General features: G+C 48.1%; 1 protein-coding gene across 1 annotated transcript in view; it reads right to left on the bottom strand.

Annotated features, from left to right (window-relative positions):
- RAB10 (RAB10, member RAS oncogene family) overlaps positions 1 to 15,241 on the bottom strand; it is a 181,530-nt gene that overhangs the window by 84,761 nt on the left and 81,528 nt on the right. Inside the window, exon 2 of the mRNA XM_030198636.1 lies at positions 7,109 to 7,169. Coding sequence (XP_030054496.1) covers positions 7,109 to 7,169 — 61 coding nt within the window. The remainder of the gene's footprint in view (positions 1 to 7,108; positions 7,170 to 15,241) is intronic.

Below are 15,241 nucleotides of genomic sequence, written 5' to 3'. Positions count from 1 at the left end.
GTGATGGATAGTCGAGGACCTCGAGCATCTCGGCCCTCGGCTCTTCCACAGAGACCACGGGGAAGGGAATGCTAATAGACATATCCCGCACAAAGGAGGCAAAGGAGAGACTCTCAGGAGGTGAGAGTTTCCTCTCCGGTGAAGGCGTGGGGTCTGAGGGAAGGCCCGTAGACTCCTCTGAGGAGAAATATCTAGGGTCCTCCTCTTCCCCCCACGAGTCCTCATCCTCGGTGTCAGACATAAGCTCATGTAGCTGAGTCCTGAACCGGGCCCGGCTCGACGTCGAGGCACCAAGGTCTCGGTGTCGTCGAGCGGTGGACTCCCGCGCCGGCGGGGACGGAGCTCCCTCCATCGACGTCGACGGGGACTCCACCTGCGTGGCGGTCGAGACCGGCACCGCAAGCGGCGGCGGTGTCGACGGCCCCGGCGCCGGGCTAGAGCTCGCCGGCGCCACAGTCATCGGCGCCGAGGGCGCAAGCACCCCCGGCGCCGGCACAGCCTGGCGCATCAGCCCTTCCAGGATCCCCGGAAGGATGGCTCTGAGGCACTCGTCCAGGCCCGCTGCCGGGAAAGGCGGTGGGGCCGGTAGGGGTGTCGGCGCCAGAAGCTGCTGGGGGCCAGAAGACGGCACCGAGGTGCCGGAACCCCGACGCGTCGGTACCTCCACCACCGAAGGAGACCTCTCCTCTCGACGATGACGCTTCGGCGTCGCCTCCTCTCCGATATCCGGATGCACCGAGGGTGACCGGTGACGACGCTTCTTATCTTTCTTACGATGCCCGTCACCGGCGCCGGAAGGCATGGAGGAGGAGGAGGTCGATCCCCCTCGGTCTCGAGGTACCGGGTCAGACAGGGTTCGGTCCCGTGGCCCACGAGTTGAGGGAGTGACCGGGGCCGACTGCCCACGCGGCCTCTCACCCCCACTCTCACCGGAGGACCGGCTGGCCGACGGGACCTGTTCTCCTGGGGTCGCTGCCATCGGTGCCGATGTCTCGGGCATCGATACCGGTACCGAAGGGCCGGGCGTCGATACCGATGCCTTCGAGGTCGACGTCGAGGGGCCGGCGCAAGTTCCAAAAAGACGGTCCCGCAGAACTTGCCTCGCAACCTGAGTCCGTTTCCGGAGACCGAGACACAGAGAACACGACTTGATATTGTGCTCCGGCCCGAGGCACTGGAGGCACCAAGCGTGGGTGTCGGTCTGCGAGATCGGCCGGCCGCAGCGACCACACTTTTTAAATCCACTCGGGACCTTCGAGGACATCGACGGAAAAATCGCGTCGGCGAAGTCAAAGTCGTCAATGGTGGCTGAAATCACACCACGAAAAAGGAAAACGACGGTGCGGCCACTAGGCCGCAATGCAGCGTCCCCGCTGGAAGCGAGGGAAAAAAGGGAGCACGTGCTCCACACGCGCAGGGTTTCTTTTTTTTCTTTTTTTTTTTACAAAAAGAAACCGGACGGTAACTAAACCGAAATAACAAAGAAAAGCCCCATCGGCGTAAACGCGATCGAAAATCCGGCGGCTGAATCAGAGAGAGCGGCGGGGCACGACTCTCTCCAGACGCGGAAAAAAAGGAACTGGCGGGAGCGGTCGCGCACGGGCGGGAAGACGGCCGCGCATGTGCGGTGGGCGTGCCCTGCGTGCCGACCGTCCCGCGAAGCTTTTTTCCGGTTGGTGGGGGCTGCCGCGGACGTCACCCAGTCGTGAGAACAAGCAGCCTGCTTGTCCTCGGAGAACTATCTATACGTTCTTTGCTTATACCCTACACTGTCTATTTAAATGTTTTATTACGTACTATGTTGACATTGTAAGTAGTACACTATGCCATAATTTATATTTTAACTAGTCGTTAAGCCCGTTAAAAAGGGCGAGATTTCCAGCTACCCTCCTCGCCGCCGCTCCCTCCCCCCTCTGTGCCGGGCCCCCTGCACTGACCTGACAGCGCCTCTCACCTTCGTGTGAAAGTGCTGCAGGCAGAAGCAGATTGCTCTGCTGCTGCCAGCAGCGCTTCCCTGGCCCTTAGCGGTGGCCATGGAAGGCCTGGCGAGTCGTTTCTATGAAATCCTGAAGCAACTGCTTGGACTCCATCCATTGTATCGAGCGGATGGAACCAGGCTGCTGACACTAACTTTTAAAAAGGAGATACAGCTTTTAATCTAGAATTGGGGGTTGGTGGGGAGGGGAATATAATTTAGTGTGGAGTATCCTTGAAAGATACCATTGAAGCAGGACGTTCAGGGAATCCCAGTAGAGAGGTTTCAGCAATGCTGAAAGAAAGCCAGGTGTGTTTAAGGAGAGAGCAGAACAAAGGATGCACATTATCCCCTTCAACCTCTTTTTTTTTTTCAATTTATTTTTATTCAGTTTATATTTTACAACTCAAATAAAAAATAATGAACAGATAGAAATTAGAAATTGTAATAAATCTTAACATTATAAATCCAAAGTGTACTTATCCTTTAACCTAAATTTATAAGAAATATGGATACAAGAAAAGGAAAAAAAAAGAAAATAGAAACAACCTAAGATTAATTTCAGCACATTTCATCACATTTCCTTTGTCTGGTTGAAAATTTAATTCTTCTGATTTTTTTTTCTCTTGTAAATATTGTACCTACAGAATTGGAGGTAGTGATTCCTTCGACATCCCAAATATATTAGTCATATATTTTTTTTAAATATATCAATTGGCGCAACCAAAGGGGATCTTGGAAAATTAATGAACCTCAAATTAAGTTTTCTTGATTTATTCTCTAGATATTCTAGGCGTCGAAACATATAGTTTCTATCCTTAATTGAGGTTTGCCCAATAGATTCCAACAATTGTATTTTCGTCTCTAATTGTTTAGTCACGGAGGCTTGTTGGTCAGTTATCTGCATCTGATAGAGGACAGCTTCTGCAATTAACTTAATTTCGGCAGAGTTTTTAGTAGTTTGTAACTCCAATGAGGAATGCACAGTAAAAGTTAAGTCCTAGAGTGACTCTATAGTCACTACGGCAGGTTTAACCAAGGTGCCCATTATAGAAGCAGGAGGAAGAGCACTTATTATATGATTTAGTGTACTCACAGTCTGTTTTCCTACCAAACCAGTATTCTGTTCTTCCAACGGATCAGCCAGGTTCCCTCGCTGCTCACTCATTGCCCCCTCAGGGGTACGGTTAGCAGATCCTGCCTCCGCTCCCATCCCTCCTGGTTGTGGGTGGGGGGGGACGCTCGACGGGACTAAAAGATATCCCGTCTTCACTGCTGGCCGGCTCCGATAGCCAGAGAGGAGGCCTGCCTGGGACCTCTTGTCAGCCCGAATTGATCCAGCGTTGTCTGCTGTGAAAGGCAGATCGTAGTAGGGATAGAGGGAATAACCCGTTCCTTTCCTCTCCTTTTCCCCATAATTCCGAGGTCCAGGAGCTCCTTCGTAGCGATTTTGTCGGAACACAATCCGGGCGCATCAAACAGCAGCATACTAAGTGGCCATCTTGGATCCCCCTTCAACCTCTAAGCAGCTTTTAGATGCAAAGAAAAAAAAAACATGACATTTTTAAGTGCCTGTATACACATGCTAGAAGACTTTAAAAAAAAAAAAAAAAAGAGAGATGGGAGAGCGTATATAGCACTAAATGAGACAGATATAATAGGCATCTCAGAGACTTGATGGAAAGTGGGCAATCAAAGCAACGCTGTTAGGGCACAAATTGTATCTCAATGATAAAGAGGATCAAATCAGAGGGGGGTTGACCTATATGTCGAAGAGAGAATTGAGTCAAATAAAATAAACAGTCCACATGAAACGGATAGCAGCATGGAATCATTATGGATAGAAATTCCATATGTGAAGGGAAGGAGTATTCTTGTAGGATTGTACTAGCGAACAGATGAAGAAATGTTTACAAAAATTAGGAAAGCTGGCAAACTAGGCAACATATAACAATGGGCAATTTCAATTACCCCAATATTGACTGGAAAAATGTTACATCAGGGAAAGCCATGGAGATAAAATTCCTGGATGCAATAAACGACTGCTTCTTGGAGCAACTGGTCCAGGAACAGACAAGAGGGGAGCCATTTTAGATCTAGTCCTTGGTGGCGTGCAGAGCATAGTACAAGAGGTAACTGTGTTGGGTGCCCTGGGAAACAGTGATCATAACATGATCAAGTCTGAGCTACTATCTAGAATGAAACCACAAAAAAAATCTACTGTAGTGGCATTTAATTTTTGAAAGGACAACTATAACAAAATGAGGAAAATGGTTAAAAATAACCTAAAAAGATCAGCTGCTAAAGGTTAGGCCACTGAATCAGGAATGGACATTGTTCAAAAATACTATCTTGAAATCGCAGACCAGATGCATTCCACGTATTCACAAAGGTGGAAAGAAGAGGAAGAAGAGAAAATGACAGCCAGCATGGTTAAAAGGTAAAGTGAGAGAGGCTATTTCAGCCAAAAGAACGTGCTTCAAAAAAAATGGAAAAAGGAACCCAATGAAAACAAGATAAGCACTGGCAAGTCAGATGCAAAACACTGAAAAAGAAGGCTAAAGGAGAATATGAAGAGAAACTTGCCACAGAGGCTAAAACTCACAGTAACAACTTTTTAAAGGTATATCTGAAGCAGAAAGCATGTGAGGGAATCCGTGGGACCATTAGATAACGAAGGAGCAAAAGGGGCACTCGGGGACGACAAGGCCATAGCGGAGAAACTGAATGAATTCTTTGCTTCTGCCTTTATGGAAGAAGATGTAAGATCTACCTATACTGGAAATGGTTTTCAAGGGTGACGACGTGGAGGAACTGAAAGAAATCATGGGTGAACCTGGAAGACATATTGTAAATCACCTGGACCGGATGGCTTACATCCAAGGGTACTCACAGAACTCAAGCATGAAATTGCTTATCTAGTGAAGGTTAAGATGGCCGCCGACTAAACATCACGCTGTCGGCTATCTCCGGATGCCTTGGTTTCACCAGGCTGAACATCGGGCTAAAATCAAGCCACGCCAGCGCATCCTGTGCATCGCACAGATAGCTAGCTACAGTAGGGCTGATTTCGGGCTGAGAGGGGTCTGTTGCTGCAAAGAATTTGAGCTGACAGTGGGTCGGATCCGGCCACCGATCCACCAACTATAAGGCACGCAGATGGTAGTCGCCCGTTACCTTGACCAATCATTGTGGCGGTTCTGGCCTACAGTCAGGTTCTGCCAAAACATCACGCTGATAGCCGATTCCAGGCTACATCGGGTCACCGATCGCACGTCGTGCTTACCTTCGCTTGTACATCGCGCTTCCTTTCCGGGGCTGCTGGACTCCTTTCTGGTGTCTTTCCCTGCATGCCTCCATGCCTGAGTGTAGTTCCGGCGCTGTATCCTTCAGTTTACATTTCTGCGTTGCGGAGGAGGAGCCCCATCTCAACGCTAATCAGCTGTTCCCTTGGCGTTGCAGTGATGGAGGTCTCTGGCTGGAGTGCCCCGGCGGTTGAGGCTGCGGAGGACGACCATTGGTCCGCCATCTTAATTTCTGCTCTGATGGCTGCGTTGCTGTGGACGTTTGTCTCCAACTTCATTTGTTCCACCTGGGCCCTGCTGCAGTCCCGAATTGGGGATCATCTTGCTGGTCTTCTCTGTGTCAGCCTGGTTTTTCATCTCTCTCCTTGGCCTGCCAGGACTTTCGCCAGTCATCTTTATCTTTTTTTTCCCCTGCCTTTCCTGTTCTCCCACTCTAATTACTAAAATGTAACTGTAATGTATTTATTTTGATTTATTTTAATTAGTTCATTGTAAGCCGCTTTGGGGCTGTAACACTATGGCAAAAGGCGGGGTATAAATGTACTGAAATAAATTAATATGTAACCAGTCATTAAAATCGCCCACAGTACCTAAAGATTGGAGGGTGGCCAATGTGACGCCGATATTTAAAAAGGGTTCTAGGGATGGTCCGGGAAATTACAGATTTGTAAGCCCAATGTCAGTGCTGGGTAAAATAATGGAAACTATTATAAAGAATACAATTACAGAACAAACAAACATGGGTTTAACGGGAGTCAACATAGGTTTAGCCAAGGGAAGTCTTGCCTCACCAATTTGCTTCATTTCACTGAAGGCATGAATAACATGTGGATAAAGACCAAGAATATCACAATGCCTCTGTATTGTTCCATGGTGTGACCTCATTGAGAAATTCCTGGCCAGTTTGCATTCAGCGCCTATGCTTGTTGAGAGCGTACAACTGCAAGAACTTCATTAAAAATTCCTGATAAGTATGTATATCCATCCTTCTTGAGCTAAGAAAATGGGATTCCCATCTGATGGCACTTGTGTGAAGAGTGGAATTCCAGAAACTTACTATAAACACTGTATCTGGGATTGGACACCAATCCAGAGCTTTTAGAAGACTGGATGGGAAAGGGGAAGGGAAATGGGACTCGATATACCGCCTTTCTGAGGTTTTTGCAACTACATTCAAAGTGGTTTACATATATTCAGGTACTTATTTTTTTTTTGAAACGGGGCAATGGAGGATTAAGTGACTTGCCCAGAGTCACAAGAAGCTGCAGTGGGAATCAAACTCAGTTCCATATATATGGATGTGTGGGACCTCCCACTCTTCCAGCGGCTTTGTCAGATAATGTGACCATGAATCAAGAAGGTACCGGACTTAACGGGGTTATTCTTGCGTGAAGCTTTTCTTACTGACAAGCATTACCTGCTTCTTCAATGGCTATCTCAAGAACCACCCCAACGCTGACACAGTAGAAATGCCACATGCATGAGCTCCAAGATGAAACACAGATTCTTACGCTTATGGACAGCATATTTGGACACACTTTCTCCACGTGTACATTTTATCATACTCAATGCCTTGGAAGTTTTGGATTGTTTCTGAATCCTTGTTCAAAAGGAAGGGGGGGGGGGGGATGTCAAGTCATGGGAGGCAAGCTGATTTGACTTTATACCTGTTTGTTCTGCATATGGTTTGTTATGTTCTTTACAGCCACACTCGTATTTGTTGCGATGATATTCAAAAATCAATAAAAGATATTCAAACTAAATAGGTATTGAGATATTATATATCCAAGTTTTTTAAATGGTAGCAGCAATACTAAGTATCACTTACCATATCTGTAGCTTGATCTTTTTTCCTTGCAGTTCAACTGTTTTGATTTTGAAGTCAATTCCTATAATAAATAAATGAAGTACTTTAAAAAAAACAATGGTAGCAAAAGAGTCAGCTATGGTTTCTAATCAGTTAGAATTCAGAGTCAGGACTCCTAGATGTCTGGGTATATACAAATTTTTGATAAAGAAAGTATTTAACACCACATTTTGTACTGTAAACTACCTTGATTTTGTGGAAGTGAGGTACAGAAAATTCTTTAACAATTTAAGCAAATAAAGTGTATACCCGGCACACAAAGATGAGAAGTTTGTTGTTTTTAACTGCCAACAGTATTCATCAGCATTAACCTAATGGTTAGAGCAGTGGGCTGAGAACCTGGGGAACTCAGTTTGATTCCCACTGTGGCTCCTTGTGATCCTGGACAAATCACTCAATCCTCCATTGCACCAGAAGCAACAACAACAACAAAAAAACACCACACCCCACATCTTGTGAACTCACTAGGGTCAGAGAAAGTACCTGCATATAACAAACATCTGTGCCTGTACCACAGAAAGGCAGTATATCAAATCCATGATTGTCATAATCCACTAATTGATATGAAACTCAACAGATCATCAGTGCCCACCATACAGATTGATATGAAAGAAACAGAACAGCAACCAAAATCAAAAAGGGATGACTCCTTCTGAGAGAAAAGCTAAAGAGGTTAGAGTTCTTCAGCTTGGAAACCTAGCAGCTGACGAGAAATAAGAGATCTATAATTTGAACAGAATGGGTAAACAAAAGTCTGTTCACGCTTTCCAAATAGTACAAGGACTAAAGAACATGACGGAGAGAAATACAAATTTTACATAGATATGGGAAAATTAGGTTCTTACCTTGGTAATTTTCTTTCCTTTAGTCATAGCAGATGAAGCCATTACGTATGGGTTGTGTCCATCAATCAGCAGGGGGAGATAGAGAGCACTCAAATTTCACAGTGCCACATGGTCAGCTAGCTCCAATGCCTCTTCAGTATTTGAAGCTTCCAAAGCAGTATAACAAACCGCAATGGGAATAACATGAACTTTCCTCACAGCGAACGATGGCCCCATAACAAGGGCATGAACTCAAAAGGAGGGAATGAACACATCCTCCTGGAGGGAATAAACTTGTCCTCCTCTTTGTATTTATGGAGGGAATACACACATCCCCCTGGAGGGAATGAACTCATCGTCCTATAAGTGAACAAGAATCCTGAAGACTGTTTTCCAGCTTTCTCCCAAGGAAGGATTAGAACTTCAGGAAACAAGAACAGAACCTGAAACGGATTCACATCATACAATCATACAGGGAGGGCTCATGGCTTCATCTGCTATGACTAAAGGAAAGAAAATTACCAAGGTAAGAACCTAATTTTCCCTTCCTTGTCATCAAGCAGATGAAGCCATTACGTATGGGATGTATCAAAGCAATCCCTATATAGGGTGGGAACAAGTCACACCACGCGCTAGCACTTGTGCTCCAAAACGCGCATCCCTCCTAGCAGCCACATCCAGCCTGTAATGTCGGGCAAATGAGAGCTTCGAAGTCCATGTTGCTGCACTGCAAATCTCATGGAGAGAGTGCTCCAGTTTCAGCCCAAGAGGTTGTATTCAGCCCAAGAAATGTATTAAGTTATGTCCAATAAAAAAAGTATCATCTTATTTTCTTTTCCATGTTTTATTTTGTTTTATTTCTATTGATAGCCCAAGAGGAAGAAATCGCTCTTGTAGAATGTGCCTTAAAGGCTACAGGCAGAGGCCTGCCGGCCGGCAAGCAGATAAGCTGAAAAGATAGTTTCTTTGAGCCAGCGGGCAATAGTGGCTTTAGACGCTGGAGACCCTCTGCGAGAACCAGATAGCAAAACAAACAGATGATCAGAAGTCCTGAAAGAGTTAGTAACTCGCAGATACTGCAGCAGAGTCCTGCGCACATCCAACAGGTTCAACTGCCCAAAGGATTCTGGAAACTCCTCCTTAACAAAAGAGGGTAGAAAAATAGGCTGGTTTAGGTGAAACGCTGAAACCACCTTAGGCATGAAGGAAGGCACGGTACGAACCGTGACTCCGGACTCTGAAAATTGCAGAAATGGGTCTTGACAGGACAGCGCCTGGAGTTCTGACACCCGTCTCGCCGAAGTAATGGCCACCAGAAAAACGGCCTTTAGTGTCAAATCTTTCTCTGAAGCTCGCCACAGCGGCTCAAAAGGAGAACCCTGCAGAGCCTTCAAAACTAGCCCCAGGTTCCAAGCTGGACAAGGTGCCCGCACGGGAGGACGGAGCCGAAGCACCCCTCTAAGAAACCGTGCCACATCTGGATGAGCAGCTAAAGACACGCCTGCAACCTTACCATGAAGGGAGGCCAATGCTGCCACTTGCACCCGCAGGGAATTATAGGCCAAGCCTTTTTGTACACCATCCTGCAAAAAGTCCAGAATCGGCGAGACAGGAGCTCGCATGGGTGTGATCGCTTTTGAAACACAGCAAGCCTCAAACTGGCGCCAGATCCTGGCATAAGCAACGGAAGTGGACACAACATTATTGGAATAGCCTTTGCCTCTCAATTGCGCCCTCTCAATCGCCATGCCGTAACACCAAAATGGCAGGCGTCCTCCATGGCCACCGGTCCCTGCGACAACAGGTTCAGTACCAGAGGTAAAGGAAGGGGAGCCTCAACTAGCATCTGTCGGAGGTCCACATACCAAGGCCCCCGGGCCAATCCGTGGCGATGAGAACCACTTCTCCTGGGTGAAGCCGAATCCGCAGGGAAGGGCCACGGAAGGAACACATACCAGAGGCCAGGGTTGAGCCAAGGCATCCAACCCGGCCGAGCGAGGATCTCTCCGTCTGCTGAAAAGCACGGGACTTTGGCAGTTGAGCTTGTCGCCATAAGATCCATTACAGGCTTGCCCCATTTGGCACATATCTGCAGGAATACTTCGTCTGCCAGTTCCCATTCCGCTGGATCGATTTGATGCCTGCTTAGATAATCGGCTTGCACGTTGCTCTGACCTGCAATGTGAGCTGCCGACAGAAACTGTAGATGCAGCTCGGCCCAGTGTCAAATCTGTTCGGCCTGCACTCTGCACTGAGTGCCGCCTTGTCAGTTTATGTAGGCCACTGTTGTCGTGTTGTCCGACATCACTCTGACAGCCAATCCTTCCAGGGTCACTTGAAAGGCCAGAAGCGCCTGAAACACCGCTTTCAACTCTAGGCGATTGATGGATCACTCCGACTCGTCGGGTGTCCAAAGACCCTGGGCATGCTTCCCCTTGCAATGTGCGCCCCAGCCCTTCAGGCTGGCATCTGTCACCACTAGGCACCAATCGGGGAGCGCCAGCGGCATTCCTCGTCGCAGCATGCTGTCTGAGAGCCACCACTCCATGTTGAGTCAGGCCGCAGGGAGCCAAGAAAGTCTGCATTGATAATCCTGAGATACTGGAGACCATTGTTGAAGCAGGGAATACTGCAGAGGTCTCAGGTGCGCTCTCACCCAGGGCACCAAATCCAAGGTGGCCGTCATCGATCCCAACAGCTGGACAATGTCCCAAGCTCGCGGGCGGGACATCCTCAGGAGCAGACGGACCTGATTCTGAAGCTTGCACCGCCTTTGCTTGGGTAGGAATACATATCCCGGAGTCTGTGTCGAACCGTGCCCCCAAATATTCTAGAGATTGCGAGGGGGTCAGGTGACTTTTGGCTACATTGATGACCCAGCCCAGAGATTGCAGTACTGAGACCACTCTGGCTGTAGCTTGATGGCTCTCTGTTGCGGAGTCTGCTCTGATGAGCCAGTCGTCTAGGTACGGGTGAACCCGGATACCTTCTCGCCTGAGAAAAGCAGCTACTACCACCATTACCTTGGAAAAGGTTCGGGGAGCTGTGGCGAGGCCAAAAGGCAAGGCCCGAAACTGGAAATGTTTTCCCATCACCGCAGAAACTTCTGGTGCTGGGGCCAAACTGGAATGTGCAAGTAAGCTTCTTTCAGTTCCAGAGACGTGAGAAACTCTCCTGGCTGTACCGCCGGGTTTCCATGTGAAAATGCCGCACTCTTAGGGACTTGTTTAATTCTTTTACGTCCAGAATAGGGCGAAAAGACCCACCTTTTCGCGGCACCACAAAGTAAATGGAGTAGCGGCCGCAGCCAAAATCGGCGGGAGGCACCAGGGGAAACCGCCCCAATGTGAATCAAGCCTTGTAAGGTCTCCTCTATCGCCGCCCGTTTGGCGGCAGAACTGCATTGGGACTCCACAAACATGTCTCTTATCGGGGCATCGAATTCTATTCGGTATCCTTCTCTGATCAGGTCCAAGACCCACTGATCTGAGGTAATCTTGGCCCACTCCTCGAGAAAGAGGGAAAGACATCCTCCTATAACAGGAATCGAGGAGGGGGCCGGCGCACCCTCATCGAGAGGGTCGCCCTTGAACTCCAGGTCTTGAGCCTGCTGCTGCAGAACGTTTGTCCGAGCGAAAGGAGTTCTTCTGCTGAAAACCGGCCACGAGAAGTGGACCCAGCAGAATGCACCGGGCGGTTCCTTCTAGCTTCACGGAAGCGAGGTCTATAAGAGGAGTGAACCGCCTGACCCTTGGAGGGAGGCCTCGGCCTATCCTCGGGTAAGCGCTGGGGTTTAGCATCTCCCAGGCCTTTCACAATTTTCTCCAACTCCTCACCCAACAGGAGAAGGCCTTGAAAGGGCAACTTCACCAACCTTTGCTTAGAGGCCATGTCCGCCGCCCAATGCTGTAGCCACAGAAGACGGCGAGCTGCCACTGCTACAGCCATCTGTTTAGCCGAAGCTCTGACAATATCATAAAGGGCGTCAGTCAAAAAGGACAAGGCCAACTCCATTCGCGGAGCCACTTCAGACAAGGGCTCCACTCCATCACCGGGCTGTTCCATTGCCTGTTGCAACCATGCCAGGCAGGCTCCAGCAGCATAACAACTGCATGCAGACGCCCGACTAGTAAGACCAGCAATTTCAAAGGACCGTTTAAGTGCTGATTCCAGTCTAAGGTCTTGCATGTCCTTCAGGGCAACACTTCCTTCAACCGGGAGGGTAGTTCTCTTTGTCACAGCTGTGACTAGGGCATCCACCTTAGGCATTGCAAAGCGAGCCAAATGCTCCTCAGAGGGAATAATTGCCCCATAGCCCTGGAAACTTTCAAAGGTCCTTCGGGGTTAGCCCATTAAGCTGAAATAAGCTCTTGGATGGAGTCATGCAAAGGAAAGGCTTGAGCAGGCTTTTTGGTACTTGCCATCCTCGGATTTCCAGAGGAGGCCACGCCACTCCCAGGATCTTCAATAGAGAGGACCTGTAAGACAATCTGAAATAAGCGCTGGCAGCTCCTCGCGGTGGAAAATCCTCACCGCGGACGGATCATCTGGATCCAGTGGCCCTTCTGCACCTTCCTCTGTTTCCTCTGGCCACGAGGGCCTGCTAGACCCCTCAGAGTCACCACATCCCGACCACGGGGGAGGGGGGTGCGCCACTCTCTGAAGGGGAATTTACCCTTCTGCGCTTCTCTTGCGGCCAGCTATCAGGGAAAAACGCCTCAGAGGGCAATCCCAGGCCTGCATCCACCGGAGGGGCAGTAAGGGGGGCCGTAGAAAACCCCTGTGGCTGAGCTCTTTTAAGCATATATGCATTACGAAGCAATAATACAAACCCAGGGGAGAAAAACTCGCCCTGGGCACCCGGTTCCAGTCCGGGGCTAGTAGCTCTTTGGCCAACCTCAATTCGAGGGCCCCCTCTGGTCTCCAGACCCTCCGCCTCAGCGGGGGTTGCGCCATGTGGTGCTTCCAAAATGGCACCCGCTGCCAGTTCCACCAAGCGGGAAGAATCATCGCTCGCCATGCTCGGGCCGGCTCTTACGCCTGAACAGCACGTTTTACAGAGCCCCGCTGCTGATCTGCGCTTGCCACACGTGGAACAGCGCTTACCACTCTCTGAAGCCATCGCCGAAAAAACAGCAGAAAATTCAAAATGGCGGCTTCGCGCCAAAAACGTCCCAATCGCGGGCCCTCCCCGGAGTCAGAAAACACTCTTACCTCACAGGACAAAGTACACAAGCTCCGGTCACGCTGTAGAAACTGAAGAAAACCTCTTGCTTTTTTTTTTTTAATGCTGTGAGGAAAGTAGAGAAAACAGCAAAAGAGGCAATCAAATCAACTCCGGAGGTACAGAACAGTGGGAAAGGCAGGGAAAGGCGAACCAATGTGCCTGCATCCACCAAGTATAGAGTGGGAAAGAGCAGGGAAAAGTGAAACTAATGTGCTCACATCCACTGGGGGGATGGGTAAGGCAGGGAAAGGGCTAACCTATGTGCCTTTAAACTGAAGCTGCTATAGCCTCTAACACCCCGGCTAACAACTGGCAAGCCAGGAGCCACCCCCAGGCAGATTTTTTAAGGAGCTTGATCAAGCTGCAACCACCCTGCTTGGGGAGATAGAGAATACTGAAGAGGCAGTGGAGCTAGCTGACCATGTGGCACTGTGAAATTTGAGTGCTCTCTATCTCCCCCTGCTGGTTGATGGACACAACCCATACGTAATGGCTTCATCTGCTTGATGACAAGGAAAGATATTTTTCTCTGAATTTTGGCACCAGCAGGTAAAGACCTCCCTTGCTTCTCCTTCCTCCACACACTTGTATCAGTTAAACTTTAATTTTCTAAAGCTGTTTCCCCATTCTGTATAACAAAAGCTTAGTAAAACAGGTCCCCCCCTTAATGTGCCACCCCACAGCATTAGGAGAAACCAACAGGCCTCTGCTTCACTCCAAAGGGTGCTGTTAACAGCATAAGAACATCCTCTGATAGATGAAGACAAGAGCCTAATGCCTCAGACATAGATATCAACATGGTCCAAGCCCCACCAGTCTCACACTCTCTCTCATGGACCTCCCCCACACTCAACCAGTTTCTTCCACTCATCTTGTCTGACCTCCGGCCAGCTCATCATCCCCAGTAATCTCAATTAACCCACTCCCCAGTTGTTTCTACACAGTTAACCAGCCTGAGCCAGCTGATACTAAGTACACCCATCCTCATTATTTCACCTTTTACTGCTGCTAATCTTGCCTGGCCACCTTGGCCTCAAAAGTAGTCTTTCCTTCCATCTGCATATATGTCACTGCTGAGCTCCGTGAAACTGTGCCTCAGTGCTGAAGATCTTGTTTACCTCACAATTTCAAACCATTAATCACACAAACTCATAACTATGATTTCAACAAGCTATTCCTACATAGGGTTACCATATGGCTCCAGAAAAAGGAGAACACTGATACAGTTCGTGTTTTGCTTCCATTGAAAGCAATGGAAGTAAAACCCAGCCTGGCTCAACCTGCCCTTTTTCTGGAGCCATATGGTAACCCTATTCCTAAACAATGCAAGTCATGTGGAGGAAAGCCTGTTTTTGCAGCCAAGGAAAACAGGGTCCAATTTTTAGGCACCATGGCAACCTGCCAACAGGGATTTGTAAAGCCCTGCACCGAAACAGACTTGGGGAAAGCCTCTGCTTAGCTCTGTGGGCAAGCATCCTGGAATCTTGCTACTTTTGGGATCCTATGATGTTTCTGTGTTATGTTAAAAGCAAGTTTGCTGGGACTATAAAGTCAGAAGATATATCATCCTGATGTTTCTCAAAATAATGAATTATGAAGTCTGTTGCTACTAGTTGAATACTATAAAACTGTCATCCATAAACTTTCCCTGAGTGATCATGTTGTATAACAGGTGCCATTATGTTATTTACTTAAACTACTTATGAACAATATTACAACACTTGAACCAAATTTAAGATGCATGAGGAATGGAACACATACTTCCTCCCTTACGCTATTTTTCTTTATAGGAAAGATTGAAAATGCTTACAATACACCAAATCTTTTAAACTTATCTCATTCAGTCTTGCTTTATTGTCTGACCCAAGGGGACAGTTGTCAGACATGCACGTTTCGCCCAAACATGGGCTTTCTCAAGGACATTCCCCTGCAATACATAAACCCTTAGATTAAATTACATTACCCAGAATTCGGCTCTAAACCTCCATCCAGAAAGAATCAAAGTTTAAAAGGTATATAGTCATATAACTCACCCTGTATTTT

The sequence above is a fragment of the Microcaecilia unicolor genome, chromosome 3 (assembly GCF_901765095.1).
Source record: "Microcaecilia unicolor chromosome 3, aMicUni1.1, whole genome shotgun sequence".
Taxonomy (NCBI): Eukaryota; Metazoa; Chordata; class Amphibia; order Gymnophiona; family Siphonopidae; genus Microcaecilia; species Microcaecilia unicolor.
Note: the sequence above shows the minus strand (reverse complement) of the source record. Positions and strands in the feature narration are given on the sequence as shown.